Genomic DNA, 18,042 nt, shown 5'->3' with positions numbered 1-18,042 from the left:
ATGTCCTTAGGTTAGGTTTAAGTAGTTGTAAGTGTAGGGGACTGATGACCTCAGATGTTAAGCCCCGTAGTGCTTAGAGCCATTTGAACGTAAACACGGAAATACAGACGGGGCGTTAAAATGTAATCCACCTTCGTCGTTCAAGTCATTCTCACGTGCTTTGGACAGCAAAACTGCTCATAACACTCAAGGAACTCGTCCAACAAGGGTTCAGCGTGTGAACTCTTTCGAACAGAGATCGCATGTTTCCAGAAGTTTGGTAATAACCCTTTCTGATATTTGTCTTCTCGAGTATGATTCGCGTAATTATTTCATGTACTCCGGAACAGACAATGCTTGACCGAAGCGATTGGTTGTGTGTATTTACTACTGCGTCTACGCACTGGGGAGTCAAAACGATATGACTACAGCCCACCCAGAGATTGATTGCGCCTGGTGGCGTTGCTGCTTCTGGCAGGGAAGTTCATAACTGGAGAAGAGACTAATGAGTATCATACCAGCGACGACACGGGTCGCAAACGCGACTTTCACTAAGGGCGGATTGCTATGGCTTGTTACCTGGAAACGAGCATCTCTGAAACTGCGAAACTATTCGGCTGTTTGCGTGCTACTGTCGCGAGCAACTGTGGAAAATGTCTGAAAAACGGTGATCCCATGTGGAGGTAAACCGGTGATGGATGTCCGCGCCTCGACACAGAACGCTGAAAAGCAGGACAGGCGGCAGTCTTTGGCAGATCTGATGGCAGAGCCAGATGCTGACGCAGGCACAAGTGTTTCAGAGCGCTCGACAAAATGCTCCGAATCAGACCTCTAAGCGTTCCCATCATGAGATAACGACATTGTTAACCAGGAGTGCAGAGGCCACGGGATCATAGTGGTTGGATGGTATATCAATGGAAACGTTTCTTGTTACATCAGGTCGATGGTTGTGTTCGGATACTCCGCCATGCAAGGCGAACGGCTGCTCCAAACACGCAGCGCGCAATGAACGCCGACTAGCGTGTGAAATATTATTTGATAGGGGGTATTGACGAGGTCTTCCAAAGAACCTGTGGTAGTACTCCAAGGTACCATGACAACTGTATCCCTTGATGCTTGATGTCGTCTCTGTGGTCGATGGCATCTTTCAACAGAATAGCCGTGCTACAAGGCCAGGATCGCACTACGATGGCTTGAGGACCACGGTGGGGAATTCACATTGATGTCTTGACCATCAGATTCGAATGATTTGAACGTGGAGAACCACATCTGGGACGCAATCGGGCATGCGATCCGCGCCCATAAATCACCAGCCCGTAATTTGCGTGAATCGCGTGACCTATGCTTAGACATCTGAGGCTCTATAACCTCCTGAAACCTACTAAAGACTTGACGAATCCATGCCACGCAGTCCTCGTACCTCAGCCCACTTGTTCTTATATTCCCTCCGATGATTTCTGTGTTGCCGTCTGTTAGGGGGTGGTGTCACTTTGACATCGCCACTGGTCCTCCCTCCATGGGAACAAGCTCCGTGTCATTAAGCGGCTTGGACGACCTCCTCTCGGCCCTTCCGCACGGATGAGGTCATCTTAACTAGGTTGCGTATTGGACACTGCCTTTTTAGCCATCGCCATTTGTTAAGTGGTGCTGTGGTGCTCCCCCATCACTTTGAGCACATTGCGCCCAACTTTTAAATGTCCGCCATTTCCTGACAGAATGCCCTCTTTTTTTAAACCATTTATGTACCTGTTTGTATTTGTCGTCTGCGTTATCGGCCTTTTTAGCGAACGAAGCGCGGACTGTCGACCGCGTTTCACTTTTTATCCGTCGTAGCAATATGGCGAAGGCCATTTAATATTTTATCTGGACCTCCGTTTCTCTATGGCGCATTTTATAGACCTTTCTCCATGTCTCTGTTTTTAGTTGTCTTGTCTTCAGTTGTTTGGGCTTGACGTGTAGTCGTTTTTAACTTCTCTCTTTGTCTTCGTGTTCTACAGTTTGGCGCTCTAAAGCAAAACAAAACAAACAAAGTGGACCAACACACTATGAAGCAGATGGTCATAAATTTTGACTCATCAGTGCATCCAAACAACGTTGAAGCTTTTCGTCTACTCGTGCGGCTCAAGTTGATCTCTCAGGTTTTTCCTGCGTGACTGCTTGACGGCGTGCTTCCAGTTGTTCAGCCGAACTATTGCTTTCATTTTATGCTCAATATTTCCACGACCGCTCAGTCGGCTTGTTCAGATGTCGCAATTGTGCTATTATGCGTACCCGCTGCCTGGACTCCAACCAGGCTGTAAACTGTTGTTCGCCGCGAGCCGCTATTGATAGGCAAGTTCAACTCTCGACGTTCACTACATCCCTTAATGCTCTTTTCTTTCTCAGAGTCCGCACTGATATTCCATGGAACACACATTCTTTGAGCGTTTCCCAGCCCTGGAAGATGTGATGACTGGCAAGTGCTTAATAAACTGAGCGCTGTGTGACAAATCTTGGTTAAATTGAAACGACTGTCCAGGTTCATTATGTTTTCCGACAGAATATCCACCAGAGCTGGAAAACGCTGAGAGACTGTGCCTTTCGCGGAATATCAGTGCAGGCTCAGAAGCAAAAAAGCATCAAAGGTTGTAGTGGGCGTCGGGAGTCGAGCTGAGCTGTAAATGGCGGCGCGTGACCAACAGTAGTCCACGTTGCGGCTGGAGTCCAGGCAGCGAGTACGTTCAACAGCAAAACTCGCAGCACTTAAAGAAGGCAACTGGGTCGGTCATCGAAATATTGTGTAGAAAACGAAAACAATAACTCGAATGAACACACGGAACCACAACATTAATCAGTCACGCCGAAAAAAACCTAAGCGATCACTCACTACACAGAGCTCCGTGTTGGTCCGAAAACATGCCGCGTATTTGATCGGAATTCCAACCTCGAAAAGTTAAGGTGCGGCTTATAACAGCTACCTTGTCTTTTTGCATACCCTTACTGTAAACTATTTATGGTTATATGAACGATATAACTAGCATCTGTAACCTAAATTGGCAGCAAAGCATTTAATTACGAACAATTCAAACATGACTTGTCTGTCCACTGGTTTGAATCGCAGACCTGGCGCACTGCTTGCTAAGAGAGCCATGCTAATTTTGGATGCTTTTAAGGGACATTTAACTGCTGAAGTAAAATATATACTTGTTGCACAAAAGACAGACCTTGTTGTACTATCCGGAGGAATGACTTTAAAAATACAGGTGCCAGATATGACCATAAACTAGCCATTCAAGGACTACCTCCGAAAGATATTTACAGACTGACTCCTGGAAGAAGATCACGACCTTACACCGTCTGGTAAGATTAAGAAGCCATCGGTCATAGTTCTGTATGAGTGGATTCTTGTTTGATCGTGCACCATGTCACCAGCGTCCGTCATCAAAGAGTTCCAGAAATGCTGCATATCGAATGCACCGAATGCCATCGAGGATGACGTACTGTGGGAAGACAATGAAGAAAATGTTGGGAATGAAAGCGACAGTGATGAAGTGGCTGATACTGTTGGGAGTGAGTAAGACAAGATATGATATTTGCATGTTAGGTGCAAATGAGTTGTATCATATGTGAAACAAATGTTTAGGGTGCACACCTACGTCTTACAAGTAAGTACAAGTAAATTTCCGATAATTTTTCTTCTCTTAATCAGTGAGCGGCTTATTTTCGAGCAATTTTTTTTACTACTTCCTCGAAGGGGGGGGGGGGGCTTATATGCTGTTGCGTCTTATTATCGGGCCAATATGGTACTTAAAAATATGTCCCCTATTTTTACAAGAAATGGAACTGGATACAACTAGAGGCCGCCCAGTGTGGTCGTGCGGTTCTAGGCGCTTCAGTCTGGAACCACGTGACCGCTACGGTCGTAGGTTCGAATCCTGCTTCGGGCATGGATGTGTGTGATGTCCTTACGTTAGTTAGGTTTAAGTAGTTCTAAGTTCTAGGGGACTTATGACCACAGATGTTAAGTCCCATAGTGCTCAGAGCCATGTGAACCATTTTTGATACAAATAGGCAAAACGTCCTATAACCGCATGTCTGGAAGGTAAAACTTAATGATACGAAAGTCTGTCCTATGGCAGCTAGCTGTCTCTTGGCAGCGGCAGCGTACGCACTACACGATCGAGGGAGCTTACCTTGCTCGTCCAGTGTACGAGTCCAGTGACTTCACCGCACTCGATGTATCTCGAAAAGATAAATAGAAAGCGAGAAAAGCCGATGTTTGAAGAAGCAGTTAAACGCGCCGAAACCTACATTTCGCAACGCTAGAAAATATTACACGGGAGTAGGCGTCAAAAACCATACACTGGTTATATATAGTGAGGAAGAGCACTGCAACCACAGCCGAAATGTCGGTTTTATTCAGTGATTTTACGATATTACGATGCACCATAGGCAAAAAATAAATTTTGGCATTATGTTGAAATTTCAACAATTGTATTTTATGTGAAAATAAATAGTTTTTGTCCACGTGACTATTTAGTTTCGTTCTAATAGTGGTAACCGGTTTCGATTTTCACTGTCGTTTTCACTGATAGCTCCAAACAGGAGAATTTCTTTGGGTGTTCTGTAGTGTTCCCTGATCAAGTTACCAGGATTCGCCTCCCTGCTGAACATACAGTTTTCGTAGCGGAGCTCCACGCGATCCTGAAGGCACTGGAGCAGATGAATTGTGTTCGGGGCGATCGATTTCTTCTCTGCTCAGATTCTCTTAGTGCCTTACAATCACTGCAGAACCTGTACCCGACTGAGGAGATGGTCCAGCTGATACATGACCAACTGTACTTGCTCCAACGGCGGGGTACAGAAGTATCCTTCTGCTGGGTGCCTGGTCATGTCGGTATCTGGGGCAATGAACAGGCCGATCGGGCTGCCAAGGAGGCCTGCAGAGAGCAGGGTGTGGTCCAGTGTCCTATTCCCTTGCAGTCAGTCATCGCTTCACTCCACAGGAAGTGCATGGAGTTGTGGGAGGACGAATGGCTGGCGGTGACGGCCAATAAACTGCGGTTGATAAAGTCAACCACTCGGCCGTGGCGTTCCTCTTGCCGGTTGCTCAGGCGGGAGGAGGTGGCCCTCACACGTCTTCGGATCGGGCATTGTTCTCTCACACATAGCTTTTTATTACGGCGGGAGGAGCCTCCGTTTTGTGATGCTTGTGGTGTGCACATCTCTGTCCGGCACATTTTAACAGACTGCATTTTATACCGTGATGCACGGGCAGAAGCACAAGTTGATGGGGATCTGCCTTCTGTTTTAGCTAATGATGAGACGTGTGTGTCTAGGGTTTTTAAGTTTTGTGATGTGTGTGGACTCTGGCCTAAACTTTCAGGCTGGAGGTTTTAGTGTATTGCAGAGTGGCTTACTCCTCCCCTTTTTTCCTTGCGGTCAGCCAGCCACTTCCATCTGCTACTTTGTTTTAGCTTCCTCTATCATTTTCTTCCTGTGTTGTCCATGTTTTACTGCTGACGCTCTGCTTCATCCCACGCTTTGGTGTGGGTGACCACATGTTTTTCAACGATTGTTACCCATGTTTTCTGTTTCGTTTTATATTCCTGTTCTGGGATTTTTCTTGACACCCGCCTCACTACGTTACTGAACGGGCGCTGAAGACCTTGCTGTCGTGCGCCCAAAACCCCTCTACTACTACTACTATAACAACCATCATCAGATCAAGACTCCAGGACACATGTGGAACTGGTGAAACCGGTTGACCAGTTGTTGACGGGTACCTTTGGTATTGCACAGCCGCTCTCACGGCCAGCGTCTCATATCAGCTGGAATGTTGGTATAATAATGGTTCTTGCAACCAAAACCTGTTAGCTCCCGTAGAAAATATATTACATTACTGTATTTTTATACCTAGAAATCTTTTATGTTAAGGGGGGTAAACGCTAGCCCAATGAAGGCCAACGAACGGCGCCAACTGCTTCGTTGACCAATATTTGCTTAGCATGTGCGGGTGTCAAATCGGAGCCAACGGAATGGTTGGCCTCGGTTGCGGTTCGGTCTGCTGGCGGTAACATTTTCAGAACAGCAACATGTCACACTTTATACGTTGTATTGACCGTTTTCACTCTTTAATTTAACAAGAGTGCCATTAGAAACTCAGAAATTTACAGTTTAAAAAACAGTAGTTGGTTGGCCGGTGTGGCCGAGCGGTTCTAGGCGCTTCAGTCTGGAACCGCGTGCCGCTACGGTCGCAGGTTCGAATCCTGCCTCGGGCATGAATGTGTGTGATGTCCTTAGGTTAGTTAGGTGTAAGTAGTTCTAAGTTCTAGGGGACTGATGACATCAGATGTTAAGTCCCATAGTGCTCAGAGACACTTTTTTGTTAAAGAGCGAAACGTGTCACGAAAATATGGTGAGTGTGACTTATGACTGTTCTGAAACATTTAATTTCAACAGTCGCTGTTTCCCCTGCAAGCACTGCCTGCTCTCGCTCAGAGCGTGTATTTACTGAGTTTAAAAATATTGGAATAGAAAAACAAGAGAACATTAAAGCTGATAGAGCCGTATCGTGAAAGGGGATGTTTATGGCCCCCTAGGAACTGCGATTGTAAAAAGAAATTGAAATGACTATACGCTTGGAGGAAAATAAGTGAGCCGTTAGAAAGAAATGTGTAGGATGTTAAAAATAAAATGGCATCTTTATTGCTATATTTACCCTGAACGACAAAGAGAAATAAACAAAACTGGGAGCGATCATTAATATTTCCGCTGCAGGTGCAGTTCTCCAAAAAGAGCTGTCATCTTTGGAAATTTTAGGGCCTACGCAATTTAATAACATTCGAAATCTGAAGCTTTCATTGGGAAAAAAATGAAATAGCCCACATTCCATTTCAGCTTTAAGATCAGACAATTTTATTGCAACACATTGCTTCCTACACTTTGAAAGGGAGGTCGCCCACCAGAGTTGTTTCTGCTTTTTCTTTTTCTGATTGTCAGCTTCTTGCTGCAAAATAATTGCTGCACATGCGACGACCGCTAGATCCTCTTCTTACCTCATAATACTGCAGTTCAAACACCACTTTGCAACAATAACTAAACAGAAGCAATTTTGGCAACTTATCAGACTCAACTGCAATTCTAAATTGTCCCTTGGCCCCAAGCTCTTAGTCTGGTGAGGTTGAGAAGCCGAAAGCCAATGCATTGGGAACCACCGTTCGGCCGAACCCAAAGTCTGTCTTTCGTTGTCCTTCGCTGGCCTAGTGTGTACGTGCCTTTAATGGACTCTGGCCGCGGAAGCCTACGCTCTTACACGGCCGAACGAGGTTTTGATCCCCGCTCTTCCAGAATGCCAATACGGCGTCATCGCTTCGCTCGGTGTTTCTCGATAAGGTGGATAGAAAACGGGAAAGTGTAAGTAGGCTGTTTAGGTTCTTATATTGGTAACGCCGCCGCCACGTAGCCCTCTGTATGAAAATCACTGGTTGTGCTGTGTACAGTCTGTGGCTGGTTGGCATTGTTGTAATACTCGCCATTGTAGTGTTGGGCTGTTGGCTGTTAACAGCGCGTAGCGTTGCGCAGTTGGAGGTGAGCCGCCAGCAGTGGTGGATGTGGGGAGTGAGATGGCGGAGTTTTGAGAGCGGATGATCTGGACAGAGACAGTAAATTTGTAAGACTGGATGTCATGAACTGATATATTATGACTTTTGAACACTATTAAGGTAAATACATTGTTTGTTCTCTATCAAAATCTTTCATTTGCTAACTATGCCTATCAGTAGTTAGTACCTTCAGTAGTTAGAATCTTTTATTTAGCTGGCAGTAGTGGCGCTCGCTGTATTGCAGTAGTTCGAGTAACGAAGATGTTTGTGAGGTAAGTGATTTGTAAAAGGTATGGGTTAATGTTAGTCAGGGCCTTTCTTTTGTAGGGATTATTGAAAGTCAGATTCTGTTGCGCTAAAAATATTGTGTGTAAGTTTAGTGAATGTCTGAGTACGTTCAGTTTCGCTCAGCTGCTTGAAAATCAAATAACATAAGATGTTTATCAGCACAGTAATTCATTAATTTTTCTAAGGGGACGTTTCATATGGCGACTAGTACGAGGATTATAAAAGCAATCAAATGCGCCTAACGGTTGTTATTCTAGCACTAGATAATATCAGCCTGGATCAGGCGTCAAATAGCGTACACCGGTTGTATATCGGGAAGAAGACCACTGCAACCAGTTGATTTTATTCAGTGACTGTTATTTTACAATATTACGAGGCACCATACCAGAGAAAGAAGTTTTGGCGACATGTTGGAACTTCAGCGATTGTACTTTATTTAAAAATGAAATGTAGCTGTAACATAGCTGTTTATTTTCATTCTAATGGTGGTAATCGGTTTTGGTTATAACAACCATCATCAGATCAAGGTTCCAGGGCACATCAGAAACCGGTTGACCAGTTGGTGACGGGTACGTTATGATATTAGTTCAAAATGATTCAAATGACTCTGAGCACTATGGGACTTAACATCTGTGGTAATCAGTCCCATAGAGCTTAGAACTACTTAAACCTAACTAACCTAAGGACATCACACACATCCATGCCCGAGGCAGGATTCGACGTGTGACTGTAGCGGTCACGCGGTTCTAGATTGAAGCGTCTAGAACCGCACGGCCGCTCCTGCCGGCTATGATATTAGTGAGCGGTTCTAGGAGCTTCAGTCCGGAACCGCGCTGCTGCTACGGTCGCTGGTTCGAATTCTGCTTCGGGCATAGATGTGTGTGATGTCGTTAGGTTAGTTAGGTTTAAGTAGTTCTAAGTCTAGGGGCTGATGACCTCAGATGTTGAGACCCATAGTGCTTAGAGCCATGATATTAGCTCAGCGGCTGCTCGTATGGGTTCGCGTATTGGTATAATAATGGTTCTTACATGCAAAACATGTTACCTCCAATATCGCAGTTTGTTTATACCCAAAAACCTTTCGTATTAAGCGACTCCATTCGTGGACGACTACGCTCTTGCGCGGTCGAACGGGGGTTTCGAATCCCGGTCCTCCGAGGTACGAGTGTAGCGTCTTCGCTTCGCACTGTGTTTCTCGATAAGACGGATAGAAAGCGAGAAAAGATGAGGTTTGTAAAAGCAATTAAATGCGCCGTACGATTCTTTTTGTAACGACAGATAAGATTAAGCGGTATCGGGCATCAAACGAGCGTATACAGTAGCGGAGACACGAGACCGGTAGCAGTGGTTGCGTGCAGAAGGCGTACGACGGACGCGGGCGTTGCGCGACCCAGAACGCGTCTTTCAGCGGCGAGCGGCCGTAGCGGGAGGGGGCGTCGGGGAAGATTATTTTGCCAGTGACACGCACACGCGCTGACGCCCACGGCGAGGCGGGCGAACGAGCGAGCGCGCAGTGGCGCGGAGAGCGTCGGCGCATCTGCCGCCTCGCCTCGCCTCCGGAGGGACAGATTAGCCCTGGACGGCGACCGGGCAGGTCCCGAGAAGACCGGCGGCGGCGCACGCGGAGGCGGAGGCGCGGCCCGCAGTGCGGCTCGCCATGCGCTCGCCGTCGCTGCTGGTGCTCTGCGCGCTCCTCGCCCACCCGCTGGCGGTCGCCGCCGCCCGCTGCGCCACGGAGTTGTCGGTAGCCTTCAACCGCACCACCTCGCTCGCGGACGGCACCGTCTGGGACGAGGACTCGCGCGTCGCCTACCCTCCCGGTTACGCTTGGAAGGAGAGCGGCGACGTGTGGCGCGGCTGCCTGTGCGTGCTGCGGCCCTGCCTGCGCAAGTGCTGTCCCGCGGGGCAGGCGTTCAACGCGTCATCCCGCCGCTGCGACCGGGAGCCGCCGGAGGCGGCGGCGGCCTGGCGGCAGCTGACGGTCCACGACGCCCTCGCGCCGGACCTGGCCTTCGCGGCGTCGGCCGGGCCGCCGCACTTCGCGACGCTGGTGGGCGAGCCGTGCCGCCACGGCCGCTTCCGGCTGCGGCCCGACCGCTACCCGGAGGACGCCTTCTCGCTGCTGTCCAGCGGCGAGCTGCTGGTGAACGCGACCGCCGAGCGCTTCGACGCGTCGCGCTACTGCCTCGAGTTCTTCGACGACTCGGCCGAGGTGGGCGCCATCGGGTGCTTCCTGCCCGAGCCGGTCGTGGCGCCGGCAGAAGTGGTCCGCGGCGCGCTGCTGCTGGCGTCGGTGCCGTTTCTGCTGGCCACGTTCGCGCTGCACGCTCTCGTGCCCCGCCGCCGCAAGCTGCACGGCTGGAACGTGATGAGCTACGTGGCCAGCACCACCGTCTCCTACCTGGCGCTCGCCGCCGTCCAGCTCTTCACCAACCACGTCTCCGGCACTCTCTGCACCGCCGCAGGTAACACTCGGGCCCACCCCAGCATTCGATCCGTAACGTATTACGTTAATAACAAATTCCGTGTGACTGAGCCTCCCGTCGGGTAGACCGTTCGTCGGGTGCAACTCTTTCGATTTGACGCCACTTCGGCAACTTGCGTGTCGATGAGGATGAAATGATGATGATTAGGACAACACAACTCCCAGTCCCTGAGCGGAGAAAATCTCCGACCCAGCCGGAAATCGAACCCGAGCCCGTAGGATCGACATTCTGTCGCGCTGACCACTCAGCTACCGGGAGCGGACACCTATTAGGTTGGTGCTTAAGTTCCACATCTTCATCTACATCGGTACTCTGCAGATCACACTTAAGCGCCTGGTAGAGAGTTCATCGAACCACTTTCACAATAATCTTTCCGTGCGAGTTCTGATTTCCCTTATTCTATTACGATGATCGTTTCTCCCTATGTTGGCCGGCGCCAACAAAATATTTTCGCATTCGAAAGAGAAATTGGTGATTGAAATTTCGTGAGAAGATTCCGCCGCAACAAAAAATGCCACTGTTTTGATTATGTTCACCCCCAATTCCTATACCTTGTCAGTGACACTCCCTCCCCCGTTTCTCCACAATACAATACGTGTTGCCCTTCTTTGAACCTTCTCGGTGTATTCCGTTAATCATATATGGTTAGGATCCCACACTGCGCAGCAGTTCTCCAAAAGAGAACGGACAAGCGTAGTGGAGGCAGGCTCCTTAGTACATCTGTTGCATCCTGCCAATAAAACGCGGTCTGTGATCCGACTTCACCACAGCATTTTCTATGTGTTCTTTCAAATTTCATTGTTCGTAATTGTAATTCCTAGGCATTTAGTTGAATTTACGGCCTTTAGATTTGATGGGCTTATCGTGCAACTGAAGTTTAACTGATTCCTTTTAGCACTTATTAGGTTGGTGCATAAGTTCGTAGCGGTTTTGTTTTGCATGTTGGCATTCCATTGCTATAGGTTTGTTTACGGGTTGTCATTTTTTATTTCTAGTTCATTGTTGCTATTTGAGTTCACAAATTGTCATTTTGAGATCGCTCTAGAAATCGCGCTAAAAATCGGAACTTTTCCTACGTATTATTCTGTCTCGGTTGAATAGAGGGCTAATACCAGCAAAGGCAGCCAGAAACGTTTGAATAGTGTATGGGGATGATGGAATTGGACGGAGCACGACTAGAAAATTGTTTTCTCGTTTTAAGGAGGTTCATTTTGGCACTAGTGACTGTCCACATTCAGGAAGACCTTCAGGGTTTGATGAAGATCGTTTACACACATTAATCCACAGTTATCCCCGTCACTGTACTCGAGAACTGGCAAATGTGACGAACTGTGATCATTCCACCATCGTGCGGCGTTTGCATGCAAGGGGAAAGTTCAAAACTCAGGTGAATGGGCTCTGCATCTGTGCTTACTCGTCTTTAATTGTATCTTGAACAACACCGACCATTCCTACTGTGTATCTTTACTGGTGAAGGAGAAGTGGTGCCTTTATGCTAACTTAGGGAAAAGAAAGGAACGTTTGAACCCAAAAAGGCATCCATAATAGATAATGTTATGCATTTGGCGGAACAGCGACGGTGTGGTGTACTGCCAATTGCTTCCCTGAGGGGTAACCGTAACTGCTAAAATTTATAGTCAACAGAGACACCTTACAGACGCAGTCCAAGGACTACGAGCAAGAAGACTGCGTGAAATGATGCTACTTCACGATAACTTCCGCCCGTGTTGTCCTAGAGCGACAAATAACACCATCCAGGAGTTGAGTTCGGAAATCATTCCGACCCAGCTTATTTGCCTGATCTTGCGCTTTGTGATTTCAGATTTCTCGCTCTCTATCGAATAACGTTCAAGGATCATCCTCTCCGGATGAAAATGCGCTCTAAACACGGCTCGACAAGTTCTTCGCTTCAAACGCTAGTGATTTCTACAGTTGTTGAATCGAAAAGTTACCCCACCGTTGGAAATTGTCCAAAACAGTGAAGAAATATATGTTACTGATCGCTAAAGTCTATATTATGTGTATTTGTAGTGAATGAGAATACATTATTGATGACTACGCCGCTGTTATGTGTATCTGTCAGGGAGGAACGCTACGAACTTACGCGCCAATCCAGTACCTCCGCCGTCGAGCACATCCAAAATTCTGCAACTCTTCCGCTCATTCAATATCGAGTAACTTACGACATTTTACTTCATTACTGTCAATGTCCAACTTACCGGGAATTTGTGCTGTGTACATCAAAACTAAAGTAAGCGGAATACAAAGGATGTTCAAAACAAATTTACTCATATTCTTGCAGGAGACAGACAGTTCAAAACTGCAAATGAAAAACAAATCCCAATCGCTGTGTTTGCTTGTCGCAAGTATGGTATTGTATGTCATAGATCGAACATCCAAAGTCTGTAACTTTGTTATTGAGTCGGTATCAAATTACCTGAGAATTAATGTACGTGTTATTTCATTAATGTCAAAATCCAGCTTCTCGGGGACTTGAGGCGTTCGTACAAGGTGCCAAAGATTACTGTTTACAATGTATTATAGTGTTGTAGCTAAGTCAAGACGAACAATTTGGTATACGACACTTGTGGCCTATTGGTCCCGGAAACAACCTCTAACTGGAAGCAGTAACTAGCCTAGAAAATCCACTTTAGCTACAGCTCATGCGCGACGCGCGAAATTTTTAATGTCCTCTCGCCCTCCTCTGCAACCGGCTTTCGGTAACATTAATAGGGCATTGAAAGGAAAAGGAAACGACTTTCGAATCAGTTAAGCAGAAACTAACTACGATTCCAAATCGATCCAAACTTAACCATTACAAGCACAGTTGTCTCGTAGAAATAAGGCCAAAGAGGTAAAATGATTAGTTTTACGCTGTTAAAATGCACAAAATTGTGAGGTAAAATTGACACGAACTGCAGTTTTACAGTCTGTAAGTGCACGACTAATCCCTTGGCAAAAGAATTGCGAGAAGATATTAAAAATCTTGCGCGGCGCGCTTGGGCTGTAGCTTAGATAGCTTTGTTGACCAATTTGAGCTCCTTCCCGGGTTGATGGCCCACAACTGTTTTTTGTCAAAATGTTAATCTCAAATTCCCCTACACCACTGTGATATGTTGTAAACTGTTATCACTTACACCTTGTATGCTTTGAAATGTCAACTTATCCGCCATCGACTTTTCACTGTTCGCAAATTCCGGCTGATACGTGATTTTCAAACGGTAGTTACAAGCACGAGCACAGGATGCTGATATATGGTGGACAAACAAAAAACTTTTCAGAAGTACTCTTGTATACAACTAGTATAAAAACCAGTAGCTCTGAAACGAGAATGTCGCCCAGTATGTCAACAGCAATAAAATACAGGAAATGCATTCGCAGTTGCGAATGTAAACCACCTTCGGCTGTATGTTGGGGTGATGACAGTGAAAGTTTGTACCGGACCAAGACTCGAACCCGGATTTCCCGCTTTACCCGAACGGTCGCCTTTATCGCTTCGGATATCCGTGCACGAATCACGGCCAGACCCAAACTTCCATATGTCGTTCAAGTTTCATACCTGCACTCAAAAATGGTTCAAATAGCTCTGAGCACTATGGGATTTCTGAGGTCATCAGTCCCCTAGAACTTAGAACTGCTTAAACCTAACTAACCTAAGGACATCACACACATCCATGCCCGAGGCAGGATTCGAACCTGCAACCATAGGGGTCTCGCGGTTCCAGACTGTAGCGACTAGAACCGCTCGGCCACTTCAGCCGGCATACCTGCACTCGTGTGTTACATATATTCCCGTTCAGTTCAGGAAAGGCATATTTATTGAGAGCCTGGTATTGAGGACCTGGTATTAGCGAATAAATACGAATTAGCAGTGTCTGTGTTATTAAGAAAGACAATGCAAAGTTCATTATTTCTGAATTACACAGGCACTGCTAATTCGTATTTAGTCGCTAATACCAGGCCCTCGACTATCAATAAATATGTCCTTCCTGGAAGGGAATATAAGTAACATACGATCTAATCACGAGTTTACTGCGAGGCTCATTGTCAAAAAAAACTTTGGGTTGTTCGTTGCTACAAACAACAAAATAAATAAATAAAAACTTTTCTAAAGTGAAATTGAATAGAACAGTTTCACATTAGTGTAGTGCGATATTCAGTTGAACGATATGTTTTAACAGGGACGACAAAACGCGACGATAACCAATATTTCAATAGCAATCGATTAGAGCATAGCAAAATCCAGTAGAAATTATCTTGTTAGCTCTCTGGTAACGGAAACATCTGGAGTCTTGCGAAAACGGCTCCACAGCGATACTGCACTGGGCTGTGTTAATATTGTGACTATGTGTCTTGTTCTCGGTCGGTAACAAAATACACCCTAAGATTATTAAGCACTTGTTCGGTACATCTTCCTTGTCTGAGATGCACCGTCTCGGGTGCAGGCCAGCACCGCGCCGTCTGATACAACCGTGCAGCAGTGCTACTCAGTCGCTACTGGAGTACTGGTTATTCTTCGTGTCTTTGTCTTCTAACGTAACATTAAAACGAATATCGCACTGAACTAATCTGGGGCCACTGTGTCAAATAGACAAATAAAGCCCCTCTTTTTTTTTAGATAAAAGCTGTTATTTATAACGAGGAACTAATCGGAGTTTATCGTAGATACTTATGAACCGTATGTAGCAGTAAGATATACCGTCCGCATATGCACACGGTCGCGTATTATTTTTCGACCGAGAGCGACAGAAGTCGATGCGTACGGCAATTATTTTTTGTATTGACGAGTAGATCAGCTTACAAATTCACTCCTCGCCCTACGGTAACCATTCGAGACTTCGCAGCACCTGAAACATGCCCATCTGAACTTCCTGGCAGATTCTAATTGTTGCGTTTATACACGGTTCACTAGACGTGTCGGTACTTGGTATCAGACACACACAGCTACAATGAAGTACTGTGGCGAACCAACATACAATGTGCCAGTCTTAGACGTGAGTTTTCAGAACTATGACTCAGTCCTCGTTTCTTCGTTACAAAAAGATGACCATAAAATCTTCCACGGCAATGATGTTATATTTGCTACTTCTTGTTTAGACTCAGGGCCGCCAGCCACAGAGGTATATATGTCTCCACAACTCAGAAACAGGGCTGACGTATACAAATTAGTCTTCAATACGATGTAGCTTCCTCAAATAACAGACTCAATTCAGTCTTGCAGATCCTTTCCTCTCAAATAAAGAAAACCCGGAGCTCTTACTACTGCTGCTCACTTAAAATCAACATTGCCCAAAAAGTTGCAACTTCCGTGAAACAAAATGCCGTCGTTACTATATCGATCTTTAACTGTTTCTCTGGTATTATTAACAGCTTAGTTCACTTTCTGCACAACTCTTTGATTATTGTAACTGTATAATTCATCTTCTGAATTTTAAAATAAATATCTTCCATTAACTTAGCCATTTCCGTAATATAATTCATTTTATCCCTTAGTTAGGAATCACAGTCAGAGATATTAATACTCGTAAAAGTTCAGTATCTTCACGTAATTTTATCTCTTCTCGAAATTGATTAACAAACATTTAAATTGACAGACTGTATACCGAGACTACCGAAAAGGCTTTAGAGACACACAGCTATCAAAGAAGTCCATTACCCATTTTTCTCAAGTGTGAAGGAATCCGGTAACACATCAAATTTCCGACATCGGTGCGGCCGGAGAAAGATCCTGCAAGAAAGGGACCAACGACGACTGAAGAGAATCGTTCAACGTGAGTAAAGTGCAACCCTTCCTCAAATTGCTGCAGTTTTCAATGCTGGGTTATCAACAAGTGTCAGATTGCAAACCATTCAACGAAACACCACTGATATGGGCTTTCGGAACCAAAGGCCCACTCGTTTGCCCTTGATGACTGCACGACACAAAGCTTTACGCCTCGCCTGAGCCTGTCAACATCGACAATGGACTATTGATGACTGGAAACATATTGCCTTGTCGGACAAGTTTCGTTTCAAATTTTATCGAGCGCCTGGATGTATACGGGTACGGAGACGTGCAGTCCATGGATCGTGCATGGCAGCAGGGAACTGATAAAAAAGCTAGTGGAGGCTCTGCAATGGTGTGTGCATGTTGCAGTGATATGGGACCCCTGATACGTCTACGTACGACTCTGGCAGGTGACAAGTATAAGCATCCTGTCTGATCACCATTTTCCGTTCATGTCCATTGCGCATTCCAACGGACTTGGGCACTTCCAGCAGTATAACGCGACACCCCACAACCCCAGAACTGCTACAGAGTGGCTCGTCAGTGAGACGTACTTGCTCACGGAAAGTAGCAGTCATAGAAAAAGTCAATCGACAAAAGGTCTTTTGTCTTACTGTAAAATTTCTAACTCGTGTCATTCTGCTCTGTCGCATCAGACTACCGCTTGTTTACCAGCGTGTCTTCGTTTCTTCAGTAGTGTCTCCGTTCGCGTCTGTCAGTCATCTATTACACCACCTGACTTCCAGTGCAATTGTTTGTCTAGTGAACCCTAAGTACACCACGTCATTTCAGTACAACCAGTTATCAACGTTCCTTTTCATTCCAAAGATAAGCATACGAGGTTATATAGAAGTGCTTATTCATATTAGTCCTATGTTGATTTCTTTTTTAGTATTATATGCGTGTCAGGTAGATTAGGTTTACCGTCCCGTCAACTTCGAGGTCATTAGATACGGAGCGCATGCTCGGAGGGGTCAAGGATGGGGGAGGAAATCGGCCGTATGCTTTTAAAGTAACCGTTCCGGCATTTGCCGAGAGCGATTTGGGGAAATTATGGAAAACCTAAGCTGGATGGTCGGATGCGGATTTGAACCGTCGTCCTCCCGAGCGAATCCGGTGTGCTAAACATTGCGGCACCTCGGTATAGGAGTCCCTTCTCAACGCTTACTTATCTCCCGTTGCACGTTAGGCAAGTTATTAAATCTGACCCAGTGAATTTCTGCTTCCAGTACTTCATTCAAGAAGGTCAAGTTCTCTTCTTGGAACAGCTCTCGATCCTCTTCAATGTCCTATATTGGGTGGTCTGTCTCATATACATGTTTGCCTTCTGTTGATTTTCCATAATTACCTTGTCTGAAGATGTCTTTGTTCTTTAGATCTCGGACAATATCTTTCCCGTCTGTCCGATATATATAGCGTCACATGACGCCTATTGTATTTTATAAACTCCCGCTTCTTTCACTTTACTTTAATCATTCCCAACGCGATGTTTCAACTATATTTGACTAAGTTTTTCGTTAATATAGTAATGCTAAATTGACACTGTATTGTTTGAATATATTTGTCAATTTCTCGAAAATTTTCCCATAATATGACGGACGAAAGGGACTCAACTTGGAAAGCTAAAAGTAAGCCGAGGACTTTTTGTCCAAATGACTGTTTTGTGAGAGTTACTTCGTATGTTCAACTACTTTTGAGTGAATATTTAAATATAGACAGACAAATGATGAAAGCGTGACTCTCAAAACGCATAAATGTTTGTTAACATTACTTTTAGTGTTTTGTCTGCTGAATAAAGGAAGGTGCAGGCATATTTTTTGCATGTTATTGGAATTGGCAAGTTCGCTGACTTTCCTTCCGGACAATACAAGAATTACACTTCGTCAGACAAACGACATATATATCGTCACTCTGTTGAAGCCCGTCTGGAATGGCTATC

At 45.8% G+C, this 18,042-nt stretch overlaps 1 protein-coding gene across 5 annotated transcripts in view; it reads left to right on the top strand.

Annotated features, from left to right (window-relative positions):
- The window catches only part of LOC126349825 (G-protein coupled receptor Mth2-like), a 583,470-nt gene that overhangs the window by 363,878 nt on the left and 201,550 nt on the right, over positions 1–18,042 (top strand). Inside the window, exon 1 of one of the 5 annotated variants that reach the window (XM_050002464.1) lies at positions 8,062–10,315. The exons of the other annotated variants lie outside the window; for them this stretch is intronic. Coding sequence (XP_049858421.1) covers positions 9,508–10,315 — 808 coding nt within the window. The 5' untranslated portion in view covers positions 8,062–9,507. Of the gene's footprint in view, positions 1–8,061; positions 10,316–18,042 lie in introns of those variants that run through there. 5 annotated transcript variants of the gene reach the window in all.

Source organism: Schistocerca gregaria, chromosome 1, assembly GCF_023897955.1.
Source record: "Schistocerca gregaria isolate iqSchGreg1 chromosome 1, iqSchGreg1.2, whole genome shotgun sequence".
In the NCBI taxonomy this organism is placed as follows: Eukaryota; Metazoa; Arthropoda; class Insecta; order Orthoptera; family Acrididae; genus Schistocerca; species Schistocerca gregaria.
The sequence above is the reverse complement of the archived record's forward strand: the minus strand, read 5'-3'. Positions and strand labels throughout refer to the sequence as shown.